Source organism: Platichthys flesus, chromosome 15 (genome assembly GCF_949316205.1).
Source record: "Platichthys flesus chromosome 15, fPlaFle2.1, whole genome shotgun sequence".
NCBI lineage: Eukaryota > Metazoa > Chordata > Actinopteri > Pleuronectiformes > Pleuronectidae > Platichthys > Platichthys flesus.
The window spans coordinates 9,989,631-10,017,122 of NC_084959.1; the positions used below are offsets into that span (position 1 = coordinate 9,989,631).

Here is a 27,492-nt window from a genome sequence, read left to right on the forward strand (position 1 = left end):
TCACGAGCTACCTTCAGGCTTCAAGCAAAAGGTTCTGGAAAATGTTTGAAATGAAGCTGGAAAGCAAAGTTGTGGTCAGAGAAGGCTGCAGAGGTGCTAATTCACTTTGAATGGGCTGATGTCATGTGTTGCCGAAGTGCAAAAAGGTTCTGTTGTGTAGCTTTGCTTAAGTTGGAGCGGACCGCAACGTTTCATGTAGCAACAGAGGCACCAGCCAATCAAATAGTACCTGGTGTGTGTTCATGTGGTTGTGGATGTTACTCCCTGTGTCTTTCTCGTTAGTATTGCATTGATAGCTATAATGGCATTCTAGCACGAAACCCAGCTATGTTGTGTGTCCAAAGAATGAAACTGTGACAGGCATGCCCATTGTAAAGTGTCAATGCAACACATACGCCTGAGTCCAGTGCAAGTCTGTGCAAACACTGAGGGAGAAAAGGGCCATTCGTGTTGGAATACGTGGATAAGGTACGGAAGTTCAGGAGGGAAGTTGATGAATCTGGGGATTATGCCAACACTGCATGGGACGGCAGAGAGGGGAGAGCTGTGGCTGACAGCAGGAAAGCAGGTGTGAAAGATTCCCCTTTTCCGTACTAATTTCCTGTGTTTTCACATCTCTAACTACTTGGTCCGAACAATTGCATTGAGTCTTTTCCCTCCTCTCAGTACATCGGTGCTCCAGCCAAGGCTGGCAAAGTGTCAAATGGCACAGTGTTGTTCCGTGCCCTGCCCTCTGCTCTCGCTCACTCTCTCACGGCAAAGACTTGGCAGCACACTCAGCCCAGCAGGTCAGCAGTCCCACACCCAAGAGGCTCTCAGTGCTCACAACAAGACAGTGCCCTTACGAAACAGTACAAAGTTTTATATAACATGTGTTTTATTTCACTAGTCAGCACGCAGAGGAGAGGAGGATAAGAGAAGTGATGTTATTTGCTGAAAAGTATGGGCACTTATGGAGGAGAGTTTAGAAGAAAGGGAAAGACATGACCTAAATGTGAGAAAGTTAGGATTTGCTGGGAAGGTTTTGGCCAGACGTTCTGCTCAGAGTCAAACCTGGACAGAAAGGAACACCTTGAGCCTTCAGCTGCAGGTTCGGGATCAGCAGGGTGTTGGACGTCTGATATCCGTCAGGCGCACTTTGTGCCAAGGTGAGGTGGCAAAGCCCGTCAGTTAGTTTTCTCTGGCCGGGGGTTAGATTTTCACAGTATGTTTTCCTTCCCGGTTGAAAAGAGCGCAGAGGAAGCTTTTGGACCAAAGTAAAAAATGAGGGGGGAAATATATGTATACACAAGCCTTTAACCAGAGGTTTTGCTGGCGTGGATTCACAGTGCTGTGAAAATCTGGGCAGGGAAAAGGATGAAAAAGCTAAAGAAAAGAAAGTTACTTGGCAAATGAGGCTTGCTTGTATCTTTATTATCTCCGACTGCCAACTACTATGGATTTCCTCTAATCTTTGTGGTCTGTGTTAATTTACATCCACAACTCACAAATGCCAAGATCCACATAACTCACCAAGGAAATCTTCTCGTTTCTCCAATCCCTTTATTAATTCGGGAACAGAAGAGTCTTCAAAGTCTTCCCCTGACTTTAATTCTATTTCTTTAGTCATCTCCTTTTTACGCAATTATCCAAAGAACACATTATGCAGTAAGTCATTTGTCAAGGTTTTATGGCTTTGACCCTTGTTCAATTTACTTCTGGTTACATTTTAATTTACTCTCTGTAGTTCCAGCTTTCAATACCATCTTTTTTTTGGTCAAAATTGTATTTAACTGCTACTTGCTTTTGATACGAGATATGATATGTAATCTAATCCAATCTCATCCTTAACATAATATCTGGAGCCCCTAAATATCTGAATTTGACCCCTCAAATTTGTATAAATTAGAATTTTTGTAAGCTTCTTATCTATGTATATTCAACATTAAAAAGAGATACTGCAACTATTTTTTTTTTAGCTTTAAACTCCCATTTAGTGTATCTCTACTTCTTGACATGTATATTATATCAAATAACACACTCCAATCAAAGGTGGGCCACACACCACCACCACTCTTGACTGTGAAGTGAAACTCTGAGCAGGCAGGCCTGTTTTAGCCCCGCCTCCCAGCAGTTCATTGTAATGGCAATTTTTCCAAATTCCAGTGAGAAGCACTTCAGCCAAAACTGAGGGTTCGAATTAACACTTCAATCTTTGAAAGGGAGCATTTTGAGAATGTTGGGGGGGGGATTCACAAACAAAAGTTTTGAACAAATAGTAAGATTGCTCAACAAAGGCCAAGATATCCTGCCTTTGTTCTTTAGTATTGGTCAAGGGCAAAAACCCTGGATCTTTTTCTATAATAAATCTCAATGACATATTTTCATTAGCCTGGTTGATGCGGGTTCCTTCAAACTCGACTCAAGTTTACTTTGTTGGCTGTCTGTTATAAAGTTGTTACCTCAGACATTGCAAAGTTCCCCCAGAACCACAGAAAACATTATCAGCTATTTTTATTGGCTGAGTGACAATTGCAAAAAGGACGGCGGAGGAATACGAGCTGCGGGCGGTGAGGGATCTTTCGACTCTCAGTTTCTTGTTATTGCATTCATGTTTACACACACACACACACAATTTCCTGGTATTTACATCCAGATGTGGTAAAGGTTGTAAATAAAATGTTAAACTTATTAAAATGGCAGCCAACAATGTTTCCTGCATGAAGATATATTGCAGTAATGACGTCCCGGGCAGAGAGTGAAATCACATTCACCGTGTGAGTGTTGACCCGAGCTCCTCTGTTCTTTGTTTTGATAGCCGGTCCGAGCAAACGTTCATGTTAAAGCGTTGCGGGCCAGACGTGCAGCAGACAGACCCACCCTGTTGGATCAGCATCAACCTGGCTCCCCACACACAGCTCCGCTCCAAACCTAATACTGGCTCGCTACACTCAATCCCTTCTTCTCAGGCTGCTTTCTGTTTCCAAGATGCTTCAAGGAACTAATAAAGAACCGAGACAAGGGCCTTCTCTGTCCACCAGCAACTCTTTCTGTTAGATCTCAACACTTAGCAGCCACTATAAGTGTTTTTGCAGCCAAGCGGGTCTCACTTTTAGATTTAGGAAAGCCCATGAAACCTTGGTTGGCTCGCTCCCAGAGTGACCAGCAGAGTAGACTCCTGAGGGAAGCAGTCTACTAGCTGCACTAATCCACAGGGATTTATCAGCCAGTTATGATATCGTTCATTTTAAATCATAAAGATTACAAATGAGGGTTAACAGTATCTGTGTCTCTGAAGTATGTGGCAGGTGTTTGTATAACTTAGTTTTAATACTAAAATCTCATCAGATCAACTCTTTTCTGTCTGGACTCGTTTAGTTATTGATGGAAAAATTAACTCTCCGTGGGATGAAATGCAATTTAAAGAATTTTTGAATTATTGTTGAAGTGCTGCTTTTATAACGTAAAGCCGGACTTCTTGGTATTAATATACCAATTTTGCTAAATAGTACAGGCTCATTAAATAACTGCTTCAAATCTAGTAATTTACAACCACACAGATTTATTGGCAGTGTACAAAATAATAATGTTAGGTGTAAGTTTTGCAGTCGTCAGTTTGACATCTTGTGGATAAAACTATGTAAAAGTTCACAAATATAACCAGGAGTCAATGTATGCAGTTTAAAAGGTCAAAAATAATAAGATCTTTCATTCCATCGTAACATCCACTTGCTCCTCTTTGATCTGCTCAGGAATCTAGCTGCATCATTATGTATGAGCTGAAGGCAAACACAGGCTTCACACCTTCAGGTCGCTTCCAGCTCCATTCCCTATGCAAGAAACTGCCTGTTGAGATCTACTGCTGTTTAAAATGCTACACGCTAAGCTTGACTGTGTAACGCAGCCCTGCAGCTTCAAAGCGCACAGAGAGCTGCTCCTTTGGCTTCAGCCTTTTGTTAACGCTCCACCACAAGGTCACCGAGCTGCCTCCCCTGGCAAAAAGAGAGATCAACACTTTATAACGCCAAGATCAATGAAAGCATGTGCATTGTTGGCGTTTAAGGAATACAATTTACAGCATCTAGTGCTCACATGCACTGTAACCCTGAACTTATGTCGACATTACCTGGAGCAGCTGCGTGTGAGAAGCCAAATGTCAGAATCAGTTGGAGCAGATGTTAAACGGACATTAGCCGCTGGCTCCCCGCTACAGATTCTGTGTAATGTCCGATTAAGCTGATGCGTGAATGGAGCAGGTAATTGTCCGGAGAATCACAGTGATCGAGGGGGCGTGTTGATGAGGTTTCTATCCTGCCTGCCTGCTGCTCGCTACGCCTGGCTCCACCCCTAGCCTAAGACAGGATGAGCCTTTATTAGTAACACAATGGTGTCATGATACAAACATCAGCAAAAGTATTAAATAAGTAAACCTACAAATGCATTACTGGAAATGAGTATTGCACAGTTACATGAAGTTACACCTGATCTAATTTAGAATACAGTTCCATAATTTGTGTGGTCACAGGGAGCAGAGCTGGTTGTACACACGACATATCAAAACATGGCAGAAGGTTTCATCGAAGAACCTCAGCTTTGTACTGTTAAAATAGGAAATCAGTCGAGTCACACTACAGAGTTTACTGGGATGCGTCTGGTTGTACCAAAGGAATCTGTCCAAGGTCCATTCTGAACCCCTGAAAGAATCCTTCTGCCCCCTGGTCCCCTGTACTCTGGCACGGTCCTCTTCTTTATCCTCTTCTCTGTGTAGAACCACTGATCTTTTCTTCAAGTGGTGGTTAGTGGGGAAATGTAAGCTATTCGTTTCTGTAAGTGTGTTTCCAATTTCCAGGACCAGAGCTTGTGCTTGATAAAAGGTACAAGTGGTTGACAAACCACAGTGGGAGCATTTTTAATCTCTCTTGAGAGGAATTACAGTGTTTGTATTGCAGACAACAGGATTTGTATTCCCCCGCAGAAGCCATGGTTAGAAGTCCAGAGGCTGGGGACTGGAGTATTCAAAGTGACCGATAGGAGGGGATATCTGAAGTCATCTATATTAAGATTGGGGGGGTTTAAAGGTGGCTTCACAACAGGTGCATTTGGCCTCATGAACATGATATATCAAGTCTACATGGGATGAATTCAAATTCAAATTTCGGCCAGTTGTCACTTGGACCCAAAGATTAACTGATAAGAGGTCAAAGGTTAAAGGTCACCAGGATCTCCTATGACTCTGGAAAAACTTTATGTAGACTCAAACTACACTGGTCAGCAGACGCATACAATTTCATGGGGGTATTTTTCCAATTCAGCAGCCACATACATCCGCATAAATAACATAGGTCTGTTAACCTACCCTGACGCTAATATGCTGGAATATGCATTAACTAATGTTACAGGACTTTTCGAAAATCAACGTGAAACTTTCTTAACTCTTGAGGAGGCAAAGCCTCTACTGACTGACTGTCTTCTCTTATACGTTTATTTTTGGAGTCAAAGTGATATGTTCCCTGACATTTTCCGCCTGGCTGCCGCAGCCCGGCGCTTGGTCTTTTCCAGTAAGAGCAAAAAGGGCCAGGGCCGTGCAGCCTTTTATCCCAGATAAGTGGCGTGGCAGGCCGGCTACAGTTGTGCACCTCAAAGGCTGCTGCTCAGACTGCTTGATAGTAACAACAATGGAACTCCTGAGTGACTTCAACTCTCCATCCACCTCGTATCACTCAGCCTCTAACCTTTAACTTTCTTTTTCCCCCCCGTCTTTGTCCTGACTTTTCTCCTGCCTACCTACTTCGCTTTTTCAGGACATCAATTGTATTTTTCCCCTTCATTCTTCCTCACCCTATTCCTTTTATCTTGTTTACTGCCTCATTTTCTCACCCTCTCTCTTTTCATCTCCATCTTATTCTTTCAATTTCTAAAATAGTCTTAATACATGTATTCACTTTCTGTCTCACTTCTCGCCCTCTCTCTGGATATCCTCACCATCCCACTGCCCGTCTGATAAGAGTTCCATTGGATGAAATAAATATGAGGCGGGAGAGGTATAAATATTTATAGCTGCCCTGGCTGTATAATTCTGCACGGCAGTGTGTCGTTGCATTGTGTGTCTGTGCACATGTGCGTGCGTATATACATGTAAGGAGTGTGTGTGTGCGTGTAAGATTGTGCAGTATATGTTTTCAGATCCTTGGCCGTTGTAGGTAAAGTGACTGATGTGGGGATAAATAATTCACTGCAAGTTAAACCTTAAATGCACATCATTTTGATAAGACAAAACAAGCAAGACACATACACACACGGTCTGACACTGACCTTCACACATCAGTAAGTGCACTACCCTCTACATATATGGAGATCATGTCATACAGAAATCATATTAAAAATATAAACATACAAACACAGCAAATTGTAATTCATACATGAGCACACACAAAAGCTTCCACACAACCCTTGATACACTATTGGTGTTTGAAAAATATACTCACAAGCCTATTCATGACATGTATAGACTGAACACAAACAATGATGCTCAAACTTCACTTACTAAAATATTTACAGTGCGTTATATATAGAAACTCCTGCATCATGTGTCAGCTGTGTTCGTATGCACATCCCTACTTTGAACATCTGTGTCTATTTTCATTGTGTGCCTTTGTGCGTTGGCGAGTGTTTGCCCATGTTTGCCATCTTCGTGGTCTCTCACAAATACACACATACACACACACTACTGCAGTCTCACTTTCTGTGTTACACTCAGATAAGGTTGCGTCAATAAGTAATGAGGACGATATGAGGGCCCCCCAGTTGACCCGGCTCTTTAATATTTTACCGGGAGGTCTCTCAGAAGGTACCAGCAGACACACTGCCGCAGCTCAACCGTAAAATCTCACTTCACAGAAGTCGACAGCAAGCGGGGCCCTCTAAGGTCCAATTTAATAAGATCCTCTGAGAGCCTAACAGTGTAGTCAAGTCAAATAGTGCCAGAACTTCTTAAACGTATTTGTGTAAAGATAATGTACAAGGTTTTTCTGTCATTGAAGTCAGAGCCTTTGCAGAAATCCAACTCCTATTCGATCTTTAGTTTGATAAGCGCATGAAATTGACGGATTCTACATTTGAATATACAGAATCTGAATGAATTTGAGGCATTATCTTTCTGAAAAGTCAGAATTAAAGCTTAGCTGTCATCTTACCTGCTGCTTATCAGTTATGTGCAAAATATCATAATCATTAGTTCAGAAAAAAAGACACAATGACAATTAAATATAGACAGGAATAGGCTAAGGCTGATAACAACAAGTGAAAAAAAGATTGTTTTTTGTAAACAGCTGGAAGGATGAATATTTCTTAATTGATTGCACACACCGTCAGGCTCACAGTCAATTTAAATCTAATGTCTCATTTTCACAGTAGTTTTTATAGGACAAATGCAACATATCTTCGAGATGATGAGCTGTCGGATTGAACCATATAACCCTTCATGGTGAAATCCTTATGTGTTGTTAACCACACAGACAGCAGAGGAAAAGAAGGGAGATTCTGCAGAAGCTTCGATGCTGACACTCAGAATAGATCCACTCAGCAGGAATCCAGACAGGTTTACTTCTGATTCTTTTGGTTTACACTCAGACAAAGCGAGTTGGATACTCAGAAGGTTTTGTCTCAAAGTTTTCTGCCAGACATGTCGATTTATCGCATTTTTTACTGCTATAATCACAAGAAACCTACGTGCTTTTTTGCTCTTTTAAAGAAATACACAGCAAAAAGAAAAGAACTCCATAAAGGATATTAAGTACAATACAGGCAAGGGATGGAATTTATTTCAGTTAAACTAAGAATCTGTTTCCATTTCATTGCCCTCATTGTAATTTATATAATAATAGTCTTATACTTCTCAGCCATGGAATCGGCCTGTTTTAGGTCTCCTAACCAAACACAGACAGATTTGCTTTCTTCACGTCAAAACCAAGACGCTATAAACTCATTTTTCCTCAATAACAGCCTCAGATTTATTGTTTGCCATTATAGTTAGCTGCAAATGTTGTCCAGTGTAAATATTGAATACCCAAATTAGATCGTCGACATAGTTGAGTGATGTTGTCATGGTTGACTCAGGCACATTTCAGCGGGTTTGAGAGCGGTTTTATGACCTGCTATGTAAAGAGTCTTTTGAGCAGGCATCTATTGGAGACAGGTGTTTATTAGCTGGAATATTATATGTTTCACAGCTGCAAAAACAGCCATTTATAGGGTGGCTTTGCAGTATTTATTGTCATAGACATTTTTCTGTGATCGCAGTTAGTAACGGATTGAAGAGAAGAGGAGGATAACGGATTGTTTTTGCAACTGTGCAATAAACATTGTATGTTTTAGAGAGGTTTCAATCTGACGAGTTATAATTGGTCGTATACAATTTATGGATGTGTAGTTATGTATCTTCTGTCATTGAAGATGGACGAAGTGTCTCTACTAGCTAAACTATCACGGTTTTGTTTGGAGTCATTTAGCTTTTGATGCTTTTTGGAGCCAGAGTCTCCAAAGTAGTGATCGAGGAGCAGAGTTCTACCGAGGTTCCACAGACACACACGGTCGACCAATCATAAAACAGTTTGAGCGGTCAGTAATAAGGCTTCAGCCCGTTTTTATAGCCACAAATAACTAAGACCACAATTAGTAGAAACATGGACACTTGAACGTACGTCAGTGTGATAACAACTTAAAATGACAGAATCCATCTTTAAGAAGAGTTAACATTGGCAAGATAACATGTCTAATGGCTCTTGTATGTTCTTGGGTGCTCTTGTCTGCATTAAGATGATTTTTATATCACAATGATAACAGAAATTAAATGTTATTCATTCATATTCTCCATTTTTCAATAATCAAGACCCGGGGGTCCTTTCAATATAGAGCTTTGATACCATCCCTGGTGTCAAGACTCTTGAGAGATGGGATTCTCAAGGAAATAAAACAAGGAAGTAAAACATTTTAAGACTGATACCAGCGGACTGTTTGAGACCAGCATTGTAATGTGATCACCTGTTTAAGTTGCTTTTATGGTCACAGATGACCGAAGTATCCGCGTGCCTGTTGGTCCTGGCCAGCCCGAGCTGCTTCTTTCAGCAGGGAGGCTTGTCCCCAGTCTGTAAACCCAGACTACAATAAATTGAAACTAATTGGAAGATTACAGTCGGCTGAGTCCAACCTGTTAGCACAGAAAGTCCATCACTTCCCTGACCGAGTTTCACCACAAAGCTCTGAACCCAAGTTTGCCGAAGTCTCCCACATGCTATAATTTTGTGTCACTGGCCTCTCAAACCATTATAGAATAAGGTTCCCCCGCTGAGCCCCCTGTAGCATCTGCAAACACATTCCTCAGACTTCCACTTACCCCTGACTGACTGGGCCAATAAAACACAGCCAATTAGGCTTTACTCCTTGCTGTGTGAAGCCTTTCTCCTGCTGCTGAGTGTGATTTGAGTCTCAATAACTTCCTCCCTTACTTCGCCTCCCGAGCAGAGGTGGATGGAGAGGAACCTGTCTGCGCTACCTGCCAAACAGTGCGAAATTATCTCCAGAGGCTTAGCACCGGTGCATCTGTTCATTAGAGCTGCTTCGGGTGTTCTCATCCTCCTCTGGTCTCATCATTAAAAGCTCTGAGATTATACAGCCTTATAAAATAACATATAATTAACACAGACGATGATGAAAAACATGTTTTTAGGTAAAACACAAGTGATATTTATTTGTCCAACTCACAGTAACAGCCCAGCAGGAGACACACTTCAATCCATTTGCTTTTTAATGTCTTATTTCCTGTTTTATTTTGTAATTACCTTTTTTGCATGTGTTGTTTCACTTCCTGTGGTTTTTCCTGCAGCAGGTTTTCTGTTCCGCTTGTTTTTGATTCACCATTTAGTCCTTGTGCAAATATGTTTGTTTAATTGACCAGTCACACACTGGCGTCAATCCACCAATAATTTATCTGACAACACCTTACTTTAAAACCAACCCACCCATGGTCAATCAGATGGGTGTAAATGCATTTGCTATTCAAACAACATGGGAGCTCGAAGGGAAAATTAATGACGACTGCATTTGTTTGGCACAAGCAAAGACACTTGGCACCGTTTTGCACAGTGTGTAGGATAATGGCTTTACGCTCATTTGTCTGTGGCAAATGCAGATCGGCATTATTTTGTACAACACATAGTGATTGTGTGCAAAGTGCGGCTGGACACCGACAGAAGTCTCTATTTGTGTTGTGCCGTACAGGGGATCTGTGGCACCAAGGATTAGAAATTTCCGAAAGCTCAGACCAGTCTCCTCTTTAATCCTTTCAGGGCTTATGCACGGTGCATATACAACACAGCCGATCCATGATGTCTGGATACATTGTCAAGTGAGATTTTGGAGACAATTTAATCCCTCACCAAATCCTGTTTTGTTTGCTGACATGAAACAATTTGTCCAATAAAACCACAAGTGATAACCAGGATTTGATCTTTAAATATTTGCTATTAGATATGGTGTGCTGTGTACACGCTTTCCTGCCATTTTAATTAAAATGTGTGTGTGCATTCATCTTTGGCTCTCTCTATTCTTCTTCCTCTATTTCTCTCTGGGTATGAGGATCTGTAGAAAGCTAGAAGGGAGATAAAAGATGAGAGAGAGGGGGATGAGCTGTTGGTATGGAAGGTGAACAGAGTAGCTGGTGGAGGGGGTGAAAAATGGAAGGAAAAAAGAGAGGGGTGTATGCAGCTGGACTAAGGAGTGCATGGGAGGAGGGAGGAGACAGGAGACTGGTTGCAGATTTGAGAATGAAGAGAAGAGGAAGTAGAAGGAGAGAAGAGTGGAGTGCATGGAAAAAGAAAGGAGGAGTATGTGATTGTGGAGGAATGAAAGGAGAGAGAGAGAGAGAACGAGAGAGAGAGAGGACCCGAGTGTTGGTGTCACAAGGTTTATTTAGAGTTTATTGCTTTGGCAGAGATCCAGCTTCCCTCCCCACACTCCTCCAGCAAGCATGTTAGTGTGTGTCTGTGTGTGTGTGTGTGTTTGTGTATGCATGCGTGTGCTCCTGGACACATGGATGTAACCTCATGTGTAAACACAAAATGCACAGTGAAAAATTAAGGAAAGTTACATGAAATAAAACATAGCAAGACCCACAAGTCTAGTTAACTACATGTTAGAAAAAAACATTAACACACACACACACACACACACAGCCAAAAGCTGAAAATCTGAGCTCTGATTGGAGAATGATGTTGCCATGGATCCCAGGTGGGAGTGGCCACAATGTCAGACACTGACTAGCAGGAGCTAATAAATCATGGAGTTTGTGTGTGTGATCAGACTGCACTGTAGTGACGTGTGTGTGTGTGTGTGTGTGTGTGTGTGTGTGTGTGTGTGTGTGTGTGTGTGTGTGTGTGTGTGTGTGTGTGTGTGTGTGTGTGTGTGTGTGTGTGTGTGTGTGTGTGTGTGTGTGTGTGTGTGTGTGTGTGTGTGTGTGTGTGTGTGTGTGTGTGTGTGGTGCATCTGGGATGTTTTCAAAATTCTTCAGTCTGTGGAATCCAGCTGCAGCAGCCTCCACTGTCTGCTTGTCTGACCCACTTTTTCCTCCTACCTTCCATCCTCTGGTCTTTCCTTCCTTTCTTTCTTTCATTGGCTCTGTCTGTTCTTTCTTCTTCCTTCCATCCTTCAGACCTCTTACTTTTTTTAATGCCCTTAATCCTCCCTCCCCTCCTCCCTCTCCTTGTCTTGTAATTTGGGAAACTGTTTCTCAGCATGTCATATGTTCCTGGTTGGTTCTTGTTTCACTGTCTGTCTGTCTCTCTCTCTCTCTCTCTCTCTCTCTCTCTCTCTCTCTCTCCACTCTCCTTCTCAATGTCTACCTGGTTTCCTGCTGATCTCTCTTTGCCTACAGTACAGACACGCTCATATGCTATTCATGACTTATCTGTCTCATGCTTTAAAATTTTGATCAACCCGAGATCCAAATCCATTCACACCTTTTGCTTCAGGTCCAGTAAAAACCAGTGCTGCCGGGCCTGCGGTGATAAATTAATAAAACCATGAGTAACAGACCAGCAACCTGTTTTAGTTCTGCACTTACAGCAACCTTAATAAAGTTATCCACACTGAAAGAAAATCCAATGCTGATCATCATTTCTGTTATTTACATGGGGGTGACTTGGTCAGGCTGACAAAGGCTGAGATTCTTAAAAAGATTTGGACTTTTGCACGTTTTCAATCGGGATAAAACTGGGATAACTGAGAGAAGATGGCCATAGCAAGCTACAGACAAGTGAGCATATTGAGTTTCTTTGACGCAGCTACTTAGATCAACACATTACAAAACTACTTCAACACATTCTTTCCAAGCACAAAAACATGCAAATACACCTGATTTATCCTCCTGGTGCAACATCTGTAAGTTAAAGAAGTTGGAAATATTCAATATTTTTGCACATTTAGTTGTACACATTAAAGTTAAGTGTGTAACATGAGGGTGGGTGGGAGAAGGCATTAGGCCCACCAACGACATCAACCTCTTACCCTTTCATGCGTCGTGCTTGAATGACTAGGTGTAGTCTTCTCATAAATGATATCTATTTATCTATCTATCTATCTATTAATCTAATCTATCTATTCCTGTTCACACCAAGTTAAAGAAAGGTTCAGAGGTCCAGGACCAACTGAATTGATGCCGCTGCCAAGCTATCGACTGGGCAGAAGATTAGCAGTACAGCTGCTTGGTTTTCATGCTTCTGATCCACTTTGTGTTGTGTTGTTAAAGAACTAAAAAGATGCACACCGGCCAACGTTGCCCACTGAGAATAGTGTTGCTGCTTTGTCGTTTGACAGCATGAGTGGGTAAAATGGAGTCACATGCTGTTTTAGGGTCCTCTGAAGGGCATTACAGAGGGAAGGAAACAAATTCACACCAACTTACTTCATCCTCTGGGTAGCTGATAACATCTGAAGGTCTTTTACGATTCACAACACAAATATTTGTGTTCCCGCTGCCAAGATGTGCTTTTACAGCAGCTATTATTTCAGCCCACAGTCATTTATACAGTCTGTTTAAGTTGGCAAGGCAAAGCAAGTCCAAGTTTATTTGTTGAGCACCTTTCAAACACAAATACATCTTTTATGGCTCAGTCGTGGATTTTGTGCAAACACCTTTGTGCCACTGCTACTCCTGATCTCGAAAGACGCTTCAGACTGGAGGTGCTGCTGGTGCTGGAGCAGTGTTATTGCAATGAAACCATGGATGTGCCCTCACACTGATCCTGGATTGGCGTGGTGGCCCCTCCCTATTATACATTGCTGCCTGACCGTGAATCCTGATTGGAGCAGCACCCACTCCGGCCATCCGATCAGAGAGATGCAGTTTGTTGCAGAATAAACAAACAAATATATAACATGTTAGATATTGAGTTTCAGAAGTGCTGGTATAGCTGGACTTCAAATCTTCTGACGATGCATTTTTCCCTGCTTCCAGACTTTATACTAAGCTAAGCTAACCGTCAGCAGGCCGTAGCTTCATATTTGCCAATCAGATATGAGACTGGTTCTTATGTTACCTTAAATAACGAAGGTGGGAATAAGCTTATTCCCAAAATGTCGGGGATGCTAAAGCTCAAGACTAAAGTCAGAACTTTTTTCTGATGTCAGGATGTAGATGGATTTTTTATTTTTGTCCTTTGCCCCTTAAACTTTGATCTCAGTTTCAATGGAGAAACAAATAATGTTACATTCACAGTGTAATACATTTACAATTCTCTCTAATGTTCTCTTAAGCTCTTATTTGGGAAACCAAATGGAAAGCTGAACCTTTGAAAATAACAATACACGAAAAAATTATCAACAGCCGCTTCACGCTGGTCAGTGACATGCAGATATGACAATTTCTTGTCGTCGTATTTCATCACTAATTGGAACTGCCTTTATATCAGATTATCAATAATCCACTGAAGCAGACCAATTGTCCTGTTTAGATGCTTCTTCACCACAGGTCTGTCAAAAGACATCAATGCTTGATCGATAGCTTTACTTTTCCACGGTTTGATTAAACCATTATTTGAATATCCCTCATATTTGAGATACTTGACAACAATGAGTTGAACTTAATGTTTTTTGGCTTTGAGGCAGCAGCAGTAGATTCACTTAATTTATGTCTCTGACAGGTCTTTATTTTCTCTCATAAATGTATAACGTGGTGACGGATGAGAATGCAAGGTGTGGAACTTATCTAACTGTCCCTGAAGGAATATGAAAAAGATTTATGATCTTTGTCGCAGGCCTTTTCTATAATGGTGCACGGCACTGGGTTGCTATATTTTTGAGTTTGAAGGAACCTTTTAGTGGATATTTTTGGGAAATGTGACATGAGGCCTAAACGCGATGTATAATTTGGTGTGATGAAAATGTTTGATACTGAATTTGTTGTTCTTGGCCGAGAGGGAAAAGGAAGCAAATCTGTAGTTAGAGTTTCAGATCACAGATGAGATGATCTAAAACCTGGGCCTGCTTTGGTCAAAAAGTTGTAAAAATCTAACCTACGTTCATTCTTATTTCAAATGCCATTAAAAGACTTCATGAACATACAGTAACTGTGATCATGGTATTCCTTATGTATCGGATTTTATGTTGATGTAACAATATTGTTCGGACACGTGCAGCATACAAAGGGGAAACATTAGCATCCTTATGGAGTCATGTTTTTATGTCAAATCTAATTATTGGGCCACTTTTTGCTCTGTTTTTGGTTTCCCCCAGCACTTGAGGGAAAAGCATAGCTGCCAAATCTGAGAGTTGATTTCTATGAAAGTGGCCAACGATGCTCAATTTGCTTTGAATGATCATAATTATTGATGTGGATGTGAATAGCAACACATTGGTGTAAATGATCCCAATTATCTCAGCAGTGTAACTAACAGATTCAACATACATCAGCAGCACAGTGACAAATCGATTTACTGTTTGGACTTATCACCACAGCAGAACCCCCCCCCTGTAACAAGCTGTCTGCATTTAATTGCACAGTCCACTTTAATTATTCCAGTTGGGATTGTCTTGTAAGTAATTAACCCAGGCTCTCCATATTGGGTTTAGGGTGATATTGCGCCAATTAAAGATCAATAATCCAGATCTTTAGCGTGCTGCCTCCTCACAGTTGTGTCTGGGTGTTTCAGGGCCAATGAACAGTCAATGATCCTCATTAGCAGGCAACACAGGTTTGCAGTCAATTTTCTGGGAGCTGAGAGGTTCGGGTCAATATAGATCTAAGATGGAAGTTAGTTTGAGAAGTGAGGAAAGAAAGAGGCTCTAATCTCCTTTATTCACTTCTCTCTAGTCCTTTCTCCTGTGACGGAGGAGTGTGACTCATTCCTTGAATAAAAACAAGCTGTGTTTTCATCCTCGTATCAATTTCTTCACCACAGTTACTGTGCCGTTCCTTTTTTTATTGCTCTCTGTCTGTCAGTACGTCTTCACAGTATTTTATCACATGTCACATATCACCTAAATCAATACCAGAAAATCCATTTTCAGCCACTTGGAGAGAGAAACACACACTTTCTTTTAGTTGATTCTAATTCTCAGAAAAGCACATATGAACACATGTTCCAGTTTCTCCACACACACACATATATAAACACACATTCCTCTTTTTTCTCCACACGCGTACACACACACACATCTCCTCGGATCCCACTGGGGTTTTATCTCAGAGATCAGTGAAAGAATTATTCCTGACGCAGCTCCTGCCTACTCCTACACACACGGACAAACACTTCCTCACTCAGACCCACACACCATCAGGGTGTAAGAGAAGATATTAAAAGCAGAAAATACACTGAATAGATTCCTGATAATACTTTTTTGTTTGTTTTGATAATCCATTTTTGTTATAACGTGTTTTTAATAATGCTCAAATACACTCTACACAGGTTAAAAAACAGTTGTTAGTGTCGAAACAGCATTGCCGGGATGTTGCCATATGGCTAACACAGAACACCATATGTTATGTGTTCATGCCAGGCTCGGTACACAAATTAATTGATCAAACTGACTCACATGTTGTATCAGGTAGGAGGCAGCAATTAAACACTTTGACAGACACTGGGATCCAGTTCTGTTTTGAAGTGTGGAAAAGTAATAGAACCAGACCAATATATTGACAGGATCAATGTGATCTTCCACAGATACAGTATTGGTAAAGCACTGCAACTAAATATTTATGTGTTGTTGATGTAAAATTGACCTTCATTCTGCTTTAGTCAAGTTGTTCACTGTGACACCGGCATAGAACAGAGCCTGTGTTAATAACAACTGTGTTCTGAAAGTGACGAGTCAACATGTCTGCTGTTAAAAAATAAATTATTTCTTTCAACATTGTCACAGCTGTTTGTCCAACTATAAAACAAGAGCCTCGGCTTATTTCGTAAAGGGATAGTTTGCCGAAAAATTCAAATGAACTCATTGTCTTCTCACCACTATGCCGATGGAGGGGAGGGTGAAGTGTTTGAGTCCACAAAACTCTTTTGGAGTTCTGGGGAAACAGTGTTGCAGCCAAATCCAATAAAATTGAAGTAACTTGGGATGACTACTTCAAATGTTAAAAAAAAAAAAAAAAAGAAAAAGAAATAACTCCATAATGCTTCTGTGGTGTCATATAAGTGTCTGCAAGCCCTGACATTTACTCAACGTCATCGTCATAGTGGTTGGTAGATAATGAGTGAATTTAAATGTTTGGATGAACTATCCCTTTAATACTTAAATACCTGATTTTGAAATATTTGTAAAGCCAAATGTCGACCAGTTTATTTTTACTATGCACAGACAGACACACACACACACACAGCGAGATAGAGTAAGAGGTCAGCAGAGCACTGGCTGTCATCAACCACTAATTACATAAACAGGTGTCTGGCAGGAGTTGTGTGTGTGTGTGTGTGTGTGTGTGTGTGTGTGTGTGTGTGTGTGTGTGTGTGTGTGTGTGTGTGTGTGTGTGTGTGTGTGTGTGTGTGTGTGTGTGTGTGTGTGTGTGTGTGTGTGTGTGTGTGTGTGTGTGTGTGTGTGTGTGTGTGTGTGTGTGTGTGTGTGTGTGTGTGTGCGCGGTTGTGCATGCTTTGCCATTTGGATCTTGCACTAGGTCCTGATGTGTACATCAACAAATAGACATTGCACTTCATCTTTTGCACAAACTGTTAATTGTGGTAATAAACATGTTCATTTAATCATTTTCTTTATTTCGTGAAATCATTTTATTCACTGAAGTTTCTCTAAATTTAACTCCTCAGTTTGTAATGAAAGCTATCAAATGCCTTTCCCAAAAACTTAGTGGGACTTGATGAGTTTGCTGACTTGCGCATCAGATCCTCTTTTGATGCCAAGTGCAGTGAAATGAATGTAACCCAACACATGCTGTCAGATTTGTGTCTACTGGGTTAACGTGTCTAGATGAGAGGGATGAAAGTGGAGGGGTGCTGTGTTTGCTGATTCAGAGATGGATAGCTGCTCGGCATGAATGAATTCACTCAGAGACGGGGGAAAAGACAGATGGAGTTAAAGAAGAATGAGAAGCTGTACAGACAGATGTGTGGACGAGATTAGGGGTTTCAGTGCAGATGGGGGGGGGGGGGGGAATTAAGTTGTGGAGGAAAGAATGACGAAGAAGAGAGCTGGTAAAGGGCAAGAGGCAGAAGCAGAAGGAGGAGACGGTGAGAAAAGGTCAGAGGATGTTTGAGCCAAAGGAAAAATAAATTCACTTCAGGTCACTTAATCATAACTCAGCTAGAACTTAATCCATGTGCAGAATGTACCATGTAGTTTCTTATTTTCTACAAAAATGATTGCAGGATGAATTTAAGCCTGTACGACAAGGTAAGAGAGTGGATAGCAAGATGACAAATGCAATTCAAGAAATAGTGTTTATATTTTAAATAAAACTATGCAAATAACAAAATATATTAAAGGCCCTCTGGTTTTCTTCATCCCCACATGACCCACAAGGTATTTAGGATAAATTTGTCACAGCATCAGTTGCAATAAGGTAAATTTAAAGCAACATAGGAAGCTTTGCGTCTTGTGCACATATTTGAAAAACCGCACTGAAAATGGGACAAAGGTTAGGGAAACTATTGAAAAAGCTAAGTTTTTATTTTATGCATTTACTATACGAGATATGAAAGTTCATTTCCACCGGCAAACAGACCTCTGTGACATTTGTGTTTCATCCTCATGTTCCAACAATACCCTTTATTTCTAAAAATGTATTTGATTCGGGGAATAGAGGTGCATTGCTGCTCAGGATATATGTAGAGTTTGGAGAGAGAGAGAGACAGAAAGAGATAGAGGTAAAGTTCAACTGAGCTCTTATTTCCACTCCGTTTCCATCGCTCTTCCTTCGTCTTTACCTCCCACCCTGCTCTCTAGTCCCCTGTCATTTGTCCAGGTAGAAGTAGTTGATTTTGAAAACAATACGCACACACACACACACACACACACACACACACACACACAAACAAGCACAGTGTCCTAATCAAAGCCAGGCTCTGCACATTGTGTCCCAGTTGAGCAGCTATTTTTATCTGCAGCCCTCTAACAGGGACAGAATGGGTCAGATAGGCAGGGCTGACAAATCCATCAAGACCAACAGATAAACAGTCGGCTTGTAGGACTGCCAGAACACACAAACAAACACAAACACATCCAAACATAGACTGAAACATGTGTACATGTCATTCATGTGGACACTTAATTTTGATAAGGCTATTTGATTGTTAAGAACTGGTTGTAAGGTAAGAGTTTGACGTTTATTCGTGATTATTGGGGTGAGTGTGCTCACAAAGAGATATAAAAAGACCAACATATGTGCACAAACACACACTTGTAGCCTGTAGTGTCACATTAGCACCATGTCTCACAAACACAATGATGTTGCACACATGCTGGATGTGGTTAGAGACACATGATTACTGATTTACTGTTGGGAGAAAATGTCCAGTCGGTAAAGATCCCGTTTCTGGCTTGTTAGTTTGGTATTCAAGACCTCTGGCTTGGACCCAATTACTTTTACACCCCACCTCTATACCTTTCTTGCTCTCCCTCTCTCTCTCCCTTTCTCTCTCTCCTTCTCCAGTCACTTTGTTGTCACGATTCTGTATTGGATTTGTTGTGCGGTAAAAAAAATAGAGGACTGGAAATCCAGTCTCTACTCTGAATTGAAAACAAAACTGTGAGGATAAATATTTGTCTTGGACATTCATATTTCTGTCTGTAACAGCTCGTAACTGTTTGCTTTGAAGATACAACAGCAGCCAAACAGTCATATACCTTTTACCGTGGAGATCATGGGGCTGTAAATCATTTACAAGCACCGTCTTTGGTTCTCTCCGTTTATAACAATCAGTTTAAATTAGCGATATTAGCATGTGCTGCTAAACTCAGAGTGTCTAGCCTACTGTAAATGACTAATGATGAAAAAAAACATAAATTTCTCATCATTATCCAATAATTATTAAAAATTTCTGGGGGCTGCCACATTTCGAAGGCTCCTTCAAATGTGGCGAACAATTGTGTCCTCTCATTCCCAACCAACAAGGCCCCAATTGATGGATCGTACTTGCAGGATCCAACGTGTGGTTCCCTCCCTGACCAACCTATCCCATAATTCATCTTGGTTGTCCTCTTGATGTCTAAAGAGGTTGCTGTCCAGCCAGCTAAGGTGTAATTACGAAAGATGCAATGGTAAAGCCGTCTACCGTCCAGTGTACAAAGGCATTGTCATCGCCTTCATAAACCGAATCCTCCAGAGGATGCAGCTCCTGAATTGGGACACAGCCTAAGAAAGCCTTCCTGGAAGCATTGTTTTTTTATTGTTGACCCAGGATCAGGATATTCAAACGGTTATCGTTTCTCAACCCTCTTTATGACAATCGGCCAGTCCTACTGTGGCCATTCAGAACACCTACGAATACTTGTGCCCTACAATGCTCTATGTCTCTTCCTGAAACTGCCCAAATTTGTCCTCATTTGACTAAGAGCATCCCTTCTACCTCTTGTAATATTTGTTGGTTAAGTTATTGAAAATAACACCTCCTCATTCCTTGTCAAATGCTAAGCCAACATAGGTATCCACCATCTACAATCGTTTTATCTGTGGATAAAATAATTTAGTTTTAAACAACAACAACTGCAGCTGGGGAATCCACTTCATGTCTTATCTTTGAATCTTGTTTACCTGCTCTTCTGGCACTGTCTGACTCTCCATTTTATTTTTGTCTCTATGTTAAAGTCTTTTATTCAGCTTTGTGCTTTCTTCTCTCACTGTCTCTTATTTATCTTACATGGTGCCAATTCAAAACACACATTCACAAACCACAGTTTGTCTTCATACATCCATATGTGCTCGACAAACTTGCACACTCACATGTGCATGTTGCGGCTCTTTACCCTCCATCCTTGCAAAATATATTGCTTAGAGGGCCATATGATAGCAATTTGGTTGCATCGAGAGGCAGCAGGGCTCAGCTTGAGTTTATGTCTGAGTGGAAGAAGACGCTGCAGTTTATTGGCAGGAAGTAGCACGACGCTGCTTGACTCTTACATCTGATTCGTTTATTACAGGATGCACATAAACCTGATGCTATATATTGCTCTGCTGAAGTGTTTAAGCATCAGATTTTCCACCATTTCCATCCAGCTTTGGTCACTCATGATGTGATACTGACATACTGATGTCTAGTATGCAGACAGTTAAAGTTCAACTTTTGGCTAGAACTCTAAAGCATGAAAAACACGTCCCTCAAATGTCTTTTATCACCCTTTCCCTGCTGTATTAGCAGACGCTTACTTATTTAAACATCCAGCAAATGCCGAATAATATAGTCATTTGTCATGTTAGTGGCCACCTGTTGAATCTCCTCCGACTCCTGATGAGAAATGAATGCGTTAAAGCTGTTAGATGATCTACTTGATTCAACCGCTAGTGGCAAAGAGCATGTGTATTGGAAACAATTGATTAGATGTACTTTATCCCAGAGCTACAAGTGTGAATCATTTGTTTTCATTGTTCACTCCTGGAATGGAGCTTAATTTGACAAGGCTATACACAGTCACACATTATAATTTGCATCCTTCTGAGCCTTTTCAATCACTATACAATGTGAAGACTGTTTAGCCTATGTCTTTATTGTTTTAGTCTCTCGTTGCTCATCAATAGTTATACATTCAGAACAGATATCTGCACATCAATGCATATAAATTAAAAAGTTGATAGCCAAAGCATTTAAGTCAATGCATTCCGCCTCTCTTGGTAAAGGACTGTTTACCCGCAGGCAACCAAAACCTGCTCAAAAGGGATTTGTCAAATCAGAAAGAATAAACTGGAATGCTTCCAGCCCGGAAAAATGTAACCCCTCTCCCACAGATACTGTATATTCACATGCAGAATCTGTTAAATCTTTATTCTCATTTTATAATGTGTGATGACTGAATCAATCAATCACTCAATCCCTAAGCCTCAACCAATCAGTGGAACTCCAGTCACTTTCCAGCCTCCAAGTATTTGCTTGTTCTCTAATTCAGTGGTGTTGTCGCTGGTATGACGGACAAATTATTCACTTTACTGCTTCTGTTTCCAGCTCGAAGCTCTGTGTTCACCCTTTGTTCAACTTTCACTGTGCAGACAATCAGGGAACAGAAACACGGCTACGCTGTTTTTGCAAATAGAGAGGTCATAGTGTGTCTCATCACCATGTTTAGAACAAGGCGATGCCATCACACTACAACCCGTAGTGGTACTCTTACAGAATGTTTACAATGTGTGTGATGATGATTTATATATTATCCACAGCAAAATTCCATGTCCTATTTTGGGACTTGCTTCAGTTTCGTTCAAGGGAAGATTAATGTGATGCACGTTTCATTTGATGTAAAGCAACAACAATGAAATAAAACTGCAATGATTGGTGTGTGTGTGTGTGTGTGTGTGTGTGTGTGTGTTTTTATAGTTCTGTCAGCCAGTCATAATGATTGTGTGTGTGTTTTCCTCACTGCCAGGTTTCTGTTTGTCCATGCACTGAATCTTGATGAGATGAGAGAATACTGAGCGTAACAGAGATGTCTTGTGTTCCAGGTGCGTAACCTGTGTTACATGGTGACACGTAGGGAGAAAATGAAACACACCCTGTGCGACCTCCAGGAGAAAATCTTCCACCTGCAGATACAGCTACTGGAAGAGGACATGGCTGGAGGTAAGAGCCAAGACATGAGTGTGTATTTGGATATTTTGTTTTCTTTCCAGACACCTGAACAGTTACTTCTCAGTCTCTCCAGCACTGCAGCCAAGACCACCAACACACACACAGTTTGGAAAAAAACACAACTGCGTAACGGTTAAATCCAAATGCTTTTTGGCTGAGTGTGGTGGGTGGACAGTTTTGGAAAGGGCCTGTCATCGTTTTTGCACAGTAGACCACACTTGACACCTGCACAGCAAAGAGCACTGAGCGCCGGAGCTCGATTTCCTGTCCACTCTACACAGATGAATAGCCCTGATGCGTTTCATGCTGCTGCTCTGTGATGGAGATCAGGAGGGATGGATTTAGCTGGTTGAGTTGATGCTGCTGTGTTCTGCGTAAATGAGGTTTGTATGTCAGGTCAAGGATGAGCTTGGCTTTTTTAGCTTAGCAGAACTTTTACATGCACAAAACAATGAAATGACTTATGGGGAAGGAAAACTGAAAAGCATGATATGGGCAGTTACTAGTGCTGTCAAACGATTAAAATATTTAATCGCATTAATGTCATAGTTAACTCAAAATAAATCGTGATTAATCTCAAATTTGTATCTATTCTTAATGTCCCTTCATTAATTTTTTCTCCATAATTTTTTGGAGGTTTTAAAGCTTCATCAACATGGAAAGTGGATTAGCTTGCATTATGCAATTTTTTTATTTTATTGAAAAACAACATTGCCAAACAGGGCAGTACAAAATAAAATCATAAAGTGCACATTTCAGGTAAACAAGGACTATAGTTCAGTTAAACCAGGCTTAATATTTTCTTTTTTTCAAGTTTGCTGTGAACATAGCAGTCAGGCCTCTCAAACAGACAAGCAACAAAATAACAAACAAACAAAATACACAGGCAAGTGTCGGCCTACTTTGAAACAAATTAAACACAGAACTGTGTAGGGCTATTTGAGTCCTCCCCATATTTGTGGAAAATGTATGAAATAAGAAGTACCCTATTTTGAAATGAATAAAAACATATAGCTGCAGCCTACTAGCTGAAAAATATATATTTAAGTTGGCGAAATATTAAAACAAAAAGCGAGAGCAGGTCAGACTGGAGGCGAACATAGATACTGAAGCTCGATAGAAACCAACTGCAGCTTCTGATCTGATCGAGAAGCTGAGGCGCTGATCTCTGATCAGCTGAGACCAGAGAAACTCTGTGTTTTCACTGTTTTCATAGTTAAGAAGCAGTGAGTCACTGAGAGGCTGCTTCACGTGAACGAGCTCTGATCTCACTGTGTCTCCCTGAGCGAGTGCGTGGGGGCAGGGGGCGGGGCTACTGTGCGCTATCTGGAACCACACAGACACACATACACTCGCCCGCTCCTTGTACTTCATGATGGCCTGATACGATGATGTTTTAAAAGATTATTGTGACTTAGTCAATCACCAACATGCAAAAGCGTGTGTCACAAGGCGAAAGCGTGAGAGTTGGCAGCTCTGCGTTAATCTCGCGATAAAAAAATTGACGGCGTTAAAATGGGTTTGCGTTAATGCCGTTAATAACGCGTTAAACTGACAGCACTAGCAGTTACTGACATAGGACATAGGTCATAGTCTTCCAGGGACTCTTTGCCTTTTCCCACCAGTCTAGACCTTTTTACATCTAGTAAGACTGAATCTGAGGATGTAAAAGAAGACTCCTAATGGAGAAATCTATGACACTGTTGGTCTTTAAGTGTTTTTTCTTTACTAGATATGTCCTGCAAATACTGGAAAAAGAACACGACATTTTTCATAATTTTTTTATTAAAGGGATAGTTCACCAAGAAATTAAACTTATCCACTCACCCCAATGCCGATGGGTGCTCACACGCTTCACACACACCCTCATCAGCATAGGGACGAGCAGATAATGAGTGAATTTTCATTTTTGGAAATACTATCCCTTAAGGTTAATATCTGCAAAGCCTTAACTTTTCCAATGAAATTTGTTTGCCTTTAACAGACAGATAGATGACAATTCTCTATACATGTGTATGTGCGTGCATGTGCACAGTGGGTTGTCAATGTCAGTATATTGATCCATCAGGGGTCTGTGTTTTTTTAGCTTGTATTTCCTATTTTTACACAAATTATAATTAATGTCGTCACATTTGCTGCCAGATTTCAAAATGGTTGTTGTCACGGTGATGAAGGCAAAAATGATAGTGACCTGTATTTGTCGAGTATAATGTTCGGGAACCATGTTCGTGTTGTCGTGACCTGGAGCTGTCATGCTGATGACAGTCATAGCCTGTTGTCATGGTTATACCAGTGGAGTCTTGCTGGCCTAGTAATGATAGTTAACTCGTGTCAGCCTGCCCCTGTAGCTGTGTTGTGGAGTGTGTGTGTGTGTGTGCGTGTGTTTAAGGTGCTCAATTTGCACTACTCATCATTGCAGAGGAAGGCTGCACACACACACACACACACACACACACACACACACACACACATCTATGCACTGGACTAAATCTTACTTTCTCTCAACCTCCCTGTGTCTCTTGCCAATACACACACACACACACACACACACATACAGTGCAGAGCTCCTGACTCAGCAGATTGCTGCCATCAGGTACCGGGAGCTGTGCTGCTGGCACTGAAGGGCCATATCTATTCACACTGCCACAGGAGTTAGATTAGATAGGATAGTTGGTGTGTGTGTTTGTGTTAGTTTGTGTACGTGTGTGCCTCCGTGCGTGTGTGAGAGCAGCAGAGAGTGAAGGATGAGGTTGTCTGCAATAATTATTTGGCCTTTCTCTCACCTTGTATCTACCTCTTTCCTTAGCCTCTTTTATCTTTCTGTCTTATTTTGTCAGTCCATTTTTCTTCATCCTCTTCTTTCACCTATATTTCTAATCTGTTTCTGTCGCGGCCCATCTTTAAGTTTTGGTGGACGGAGTGGACCAAAAGCTGAGAATGAAGTGATTACACAATATGCGGAAGAAGTGAAGTGAAGCATCATTTTTATAATTTCTCACAACAACCAATCCACTTTTTTGGCTTCCTTTCCAAAATGTTAGCATATCGACGCAGTTTTAGTTTTTATCTTCAGAACTTAGTCGATGTCTCCTCTTATAATCCAAAACAATCCACACCTTGATAACTGCTGGCACTGACTCAACACTAACTTGTGCATGGCTCATCAGACAAAAACATGACATTATATTAATTAAATAGGTCATAATGTCGGTCACCTTTTAATTGTCCAAAACCTGTTATAATGAAAAATGGTGGTTTAGTGGTTGCGAAAAATATAACCGGCTTAATACCAAAACCAGAAATTCGCTTATCCATTATATAACATGTAATATACTAATTGTATATAATGTCAATGCTTGATAAACTCATAATGCTGACTTCATATTTTGTATTGATAGGCTGTGTTTAAAAAGAGTTCATATTGCCATCAGATAAAAGCTTCACGATAGTAAAAATCGACTTTTTATAAACCTGCACTGACACAATGAGCCTATTCCCTCCATCAGCCGCACTATGCTCCCTCCCTTCACGTCTCTGTGGGCTTGTTTCCATGTGGAAAACACACACGTCTCTCCTCTGACCCAACTTAAACAAAAACCACTAACCTCTGTCCGCCTGTCTCTCTCTCACGGCACTTCATCTGTCATGTTCCACACGCCATCTGCCAATCGGCCTGTCTGTCCTTCCTGTTTATCGGCCTGTCTGTCATGTCAGGGGCTGCTCTCGTCATGCTTTGAGAATGTTGGCGTGTTACCAGCGAGGCGGACAGGGAGACAGGTTCTTATCCCTGTGGTCTCTAATGGAGTCAGAGGAGCTGCATGATTCTTGATGTTTATGAAGCAATAAACCTTAAGATAACAGGAATTATCCTTTGTCATTATCACATTTAGAATCTTAGAGTAAATTTTTTTATAATTCATTTGGTGTTGGTTTGTTTTTGATATCGGAAAAAACAGTCACCTGATCGATTTCTCTACAGCCTGTCCATAACTGAAATTGTATTCATACAACTGATTTTGTCTTGAGACTTTAGAAACTGGATTTCTATTGAAACACAACCACACACTCACTGTAATTGTTATGCAGGAATTGCAAACATTTTACAATCTAGCTCGGAAATGTGACAAGTTGACAGAGGTTGGTGTTGGCGAAACGTATTGGCTTCTCTTAACTACTCTTACAAAGTTGTGTGTGTGTGAGCGTGCGTATGCATACACAGGTGTGTGAGGAAGACAGAGAAAATAAGGATGGAGGAGGAGGAGGATGGGGCAAGAAGGGGATAGGATGAAATACAGATTGGACGAAGATAGGGAAACGAGTGGTGCTGATGAGAGAGAATGTGAGTGTGAAAGGACAGAAGATAGGGTGGAGAGAGGGAGGACAAGACAGAAGGAGAGAGAAAAAAACTTTTTCACATTGCACTAATGAGCTCAGGTAAGAAATGGGACACAGTGGCTACACACACACATACACACAGTGCAGTTCAGCACTCCTAGAAAGAGGGGAAATTAATCACACACTTCAAAAAGATGAATCCCCCGGTGCTGTTGCGCCTTTTTATACTAGAAAGGGAAGGAGGTTTGGAGGGAGGAATAATATCGCAGAGTTGGAGAGGAAAGCAGGAGCAGAATGTAAAGCCCAAAGAGGGAAAAAGCAAAGATCTGACAAAAATGTGTTTTAAAAAGGTTTCCACTGCTGATAGTTGGATTTGTGCTGAGATTACAACCTGCGAGGGGAAAGCTTCCACATGTTCAAGCAGAGCCTGCAGGCGTCCTTGAAAACCCAAAGACTTAGTTTTCCTCCATTTCTGAGCTGTAGAACATTGAAAAGAACAAGATCAGATTAGGGGGGAGGGGAATGGGGAATATGTTGAAAAATGATCAGAGGATAAGATGGTCCTCCTGTCAAAAGATTAAAAAAAAGGGAGAAATTACAATGCGGGGAGTAGTGCAATGAAGGCGTCCCTCTGGGAGTTCCCTCAAAGATCCCCTGGCATTAATGGCCTCCACAATTTCTGCAAAAGCCATAAAAGTAAATTGGAAAAAGAGAGAGAAGTGTCTGGTGCGCTCTTCAAAATCTTCCTCTATGAAACTCCTGCCACCTTCACAATAACACTACATGTCAGACTTCATTAAGTATTCACTGAAGTCACCCTGTGGTTCACACTTCAGCAACACAATACCACGAAGGAAGTCTCCGTTCACACTTAATAAGACTGGGGCAGATTGGATCGTTTTCA

At 41.1% G+C, this 27,492-nt stretch overlaps 1 protein-coding gene across 1 annotated transcript in view; it reads left to right on the forward strand.

The window, feature by feature from the left end:
- The window catches only part of jade2 (jade family PHD finger 2), a 162,369-nt gene that overhangs the window by 103,902 nt on the left and 30,975 nt on the right, over window positions 1-27,492 (forward strand). The window contains exon 11 of the mRNA XM_062405859.1: window positions 22,127-22,244. Within this exon, the coding sequence (XP_062261843.1) occupies window positions 22,127-22,244 (118 nt within the window). The remainder of the gene's footprint in view (window positions 1-22,126; window positions 22,245-27,492) is intronic.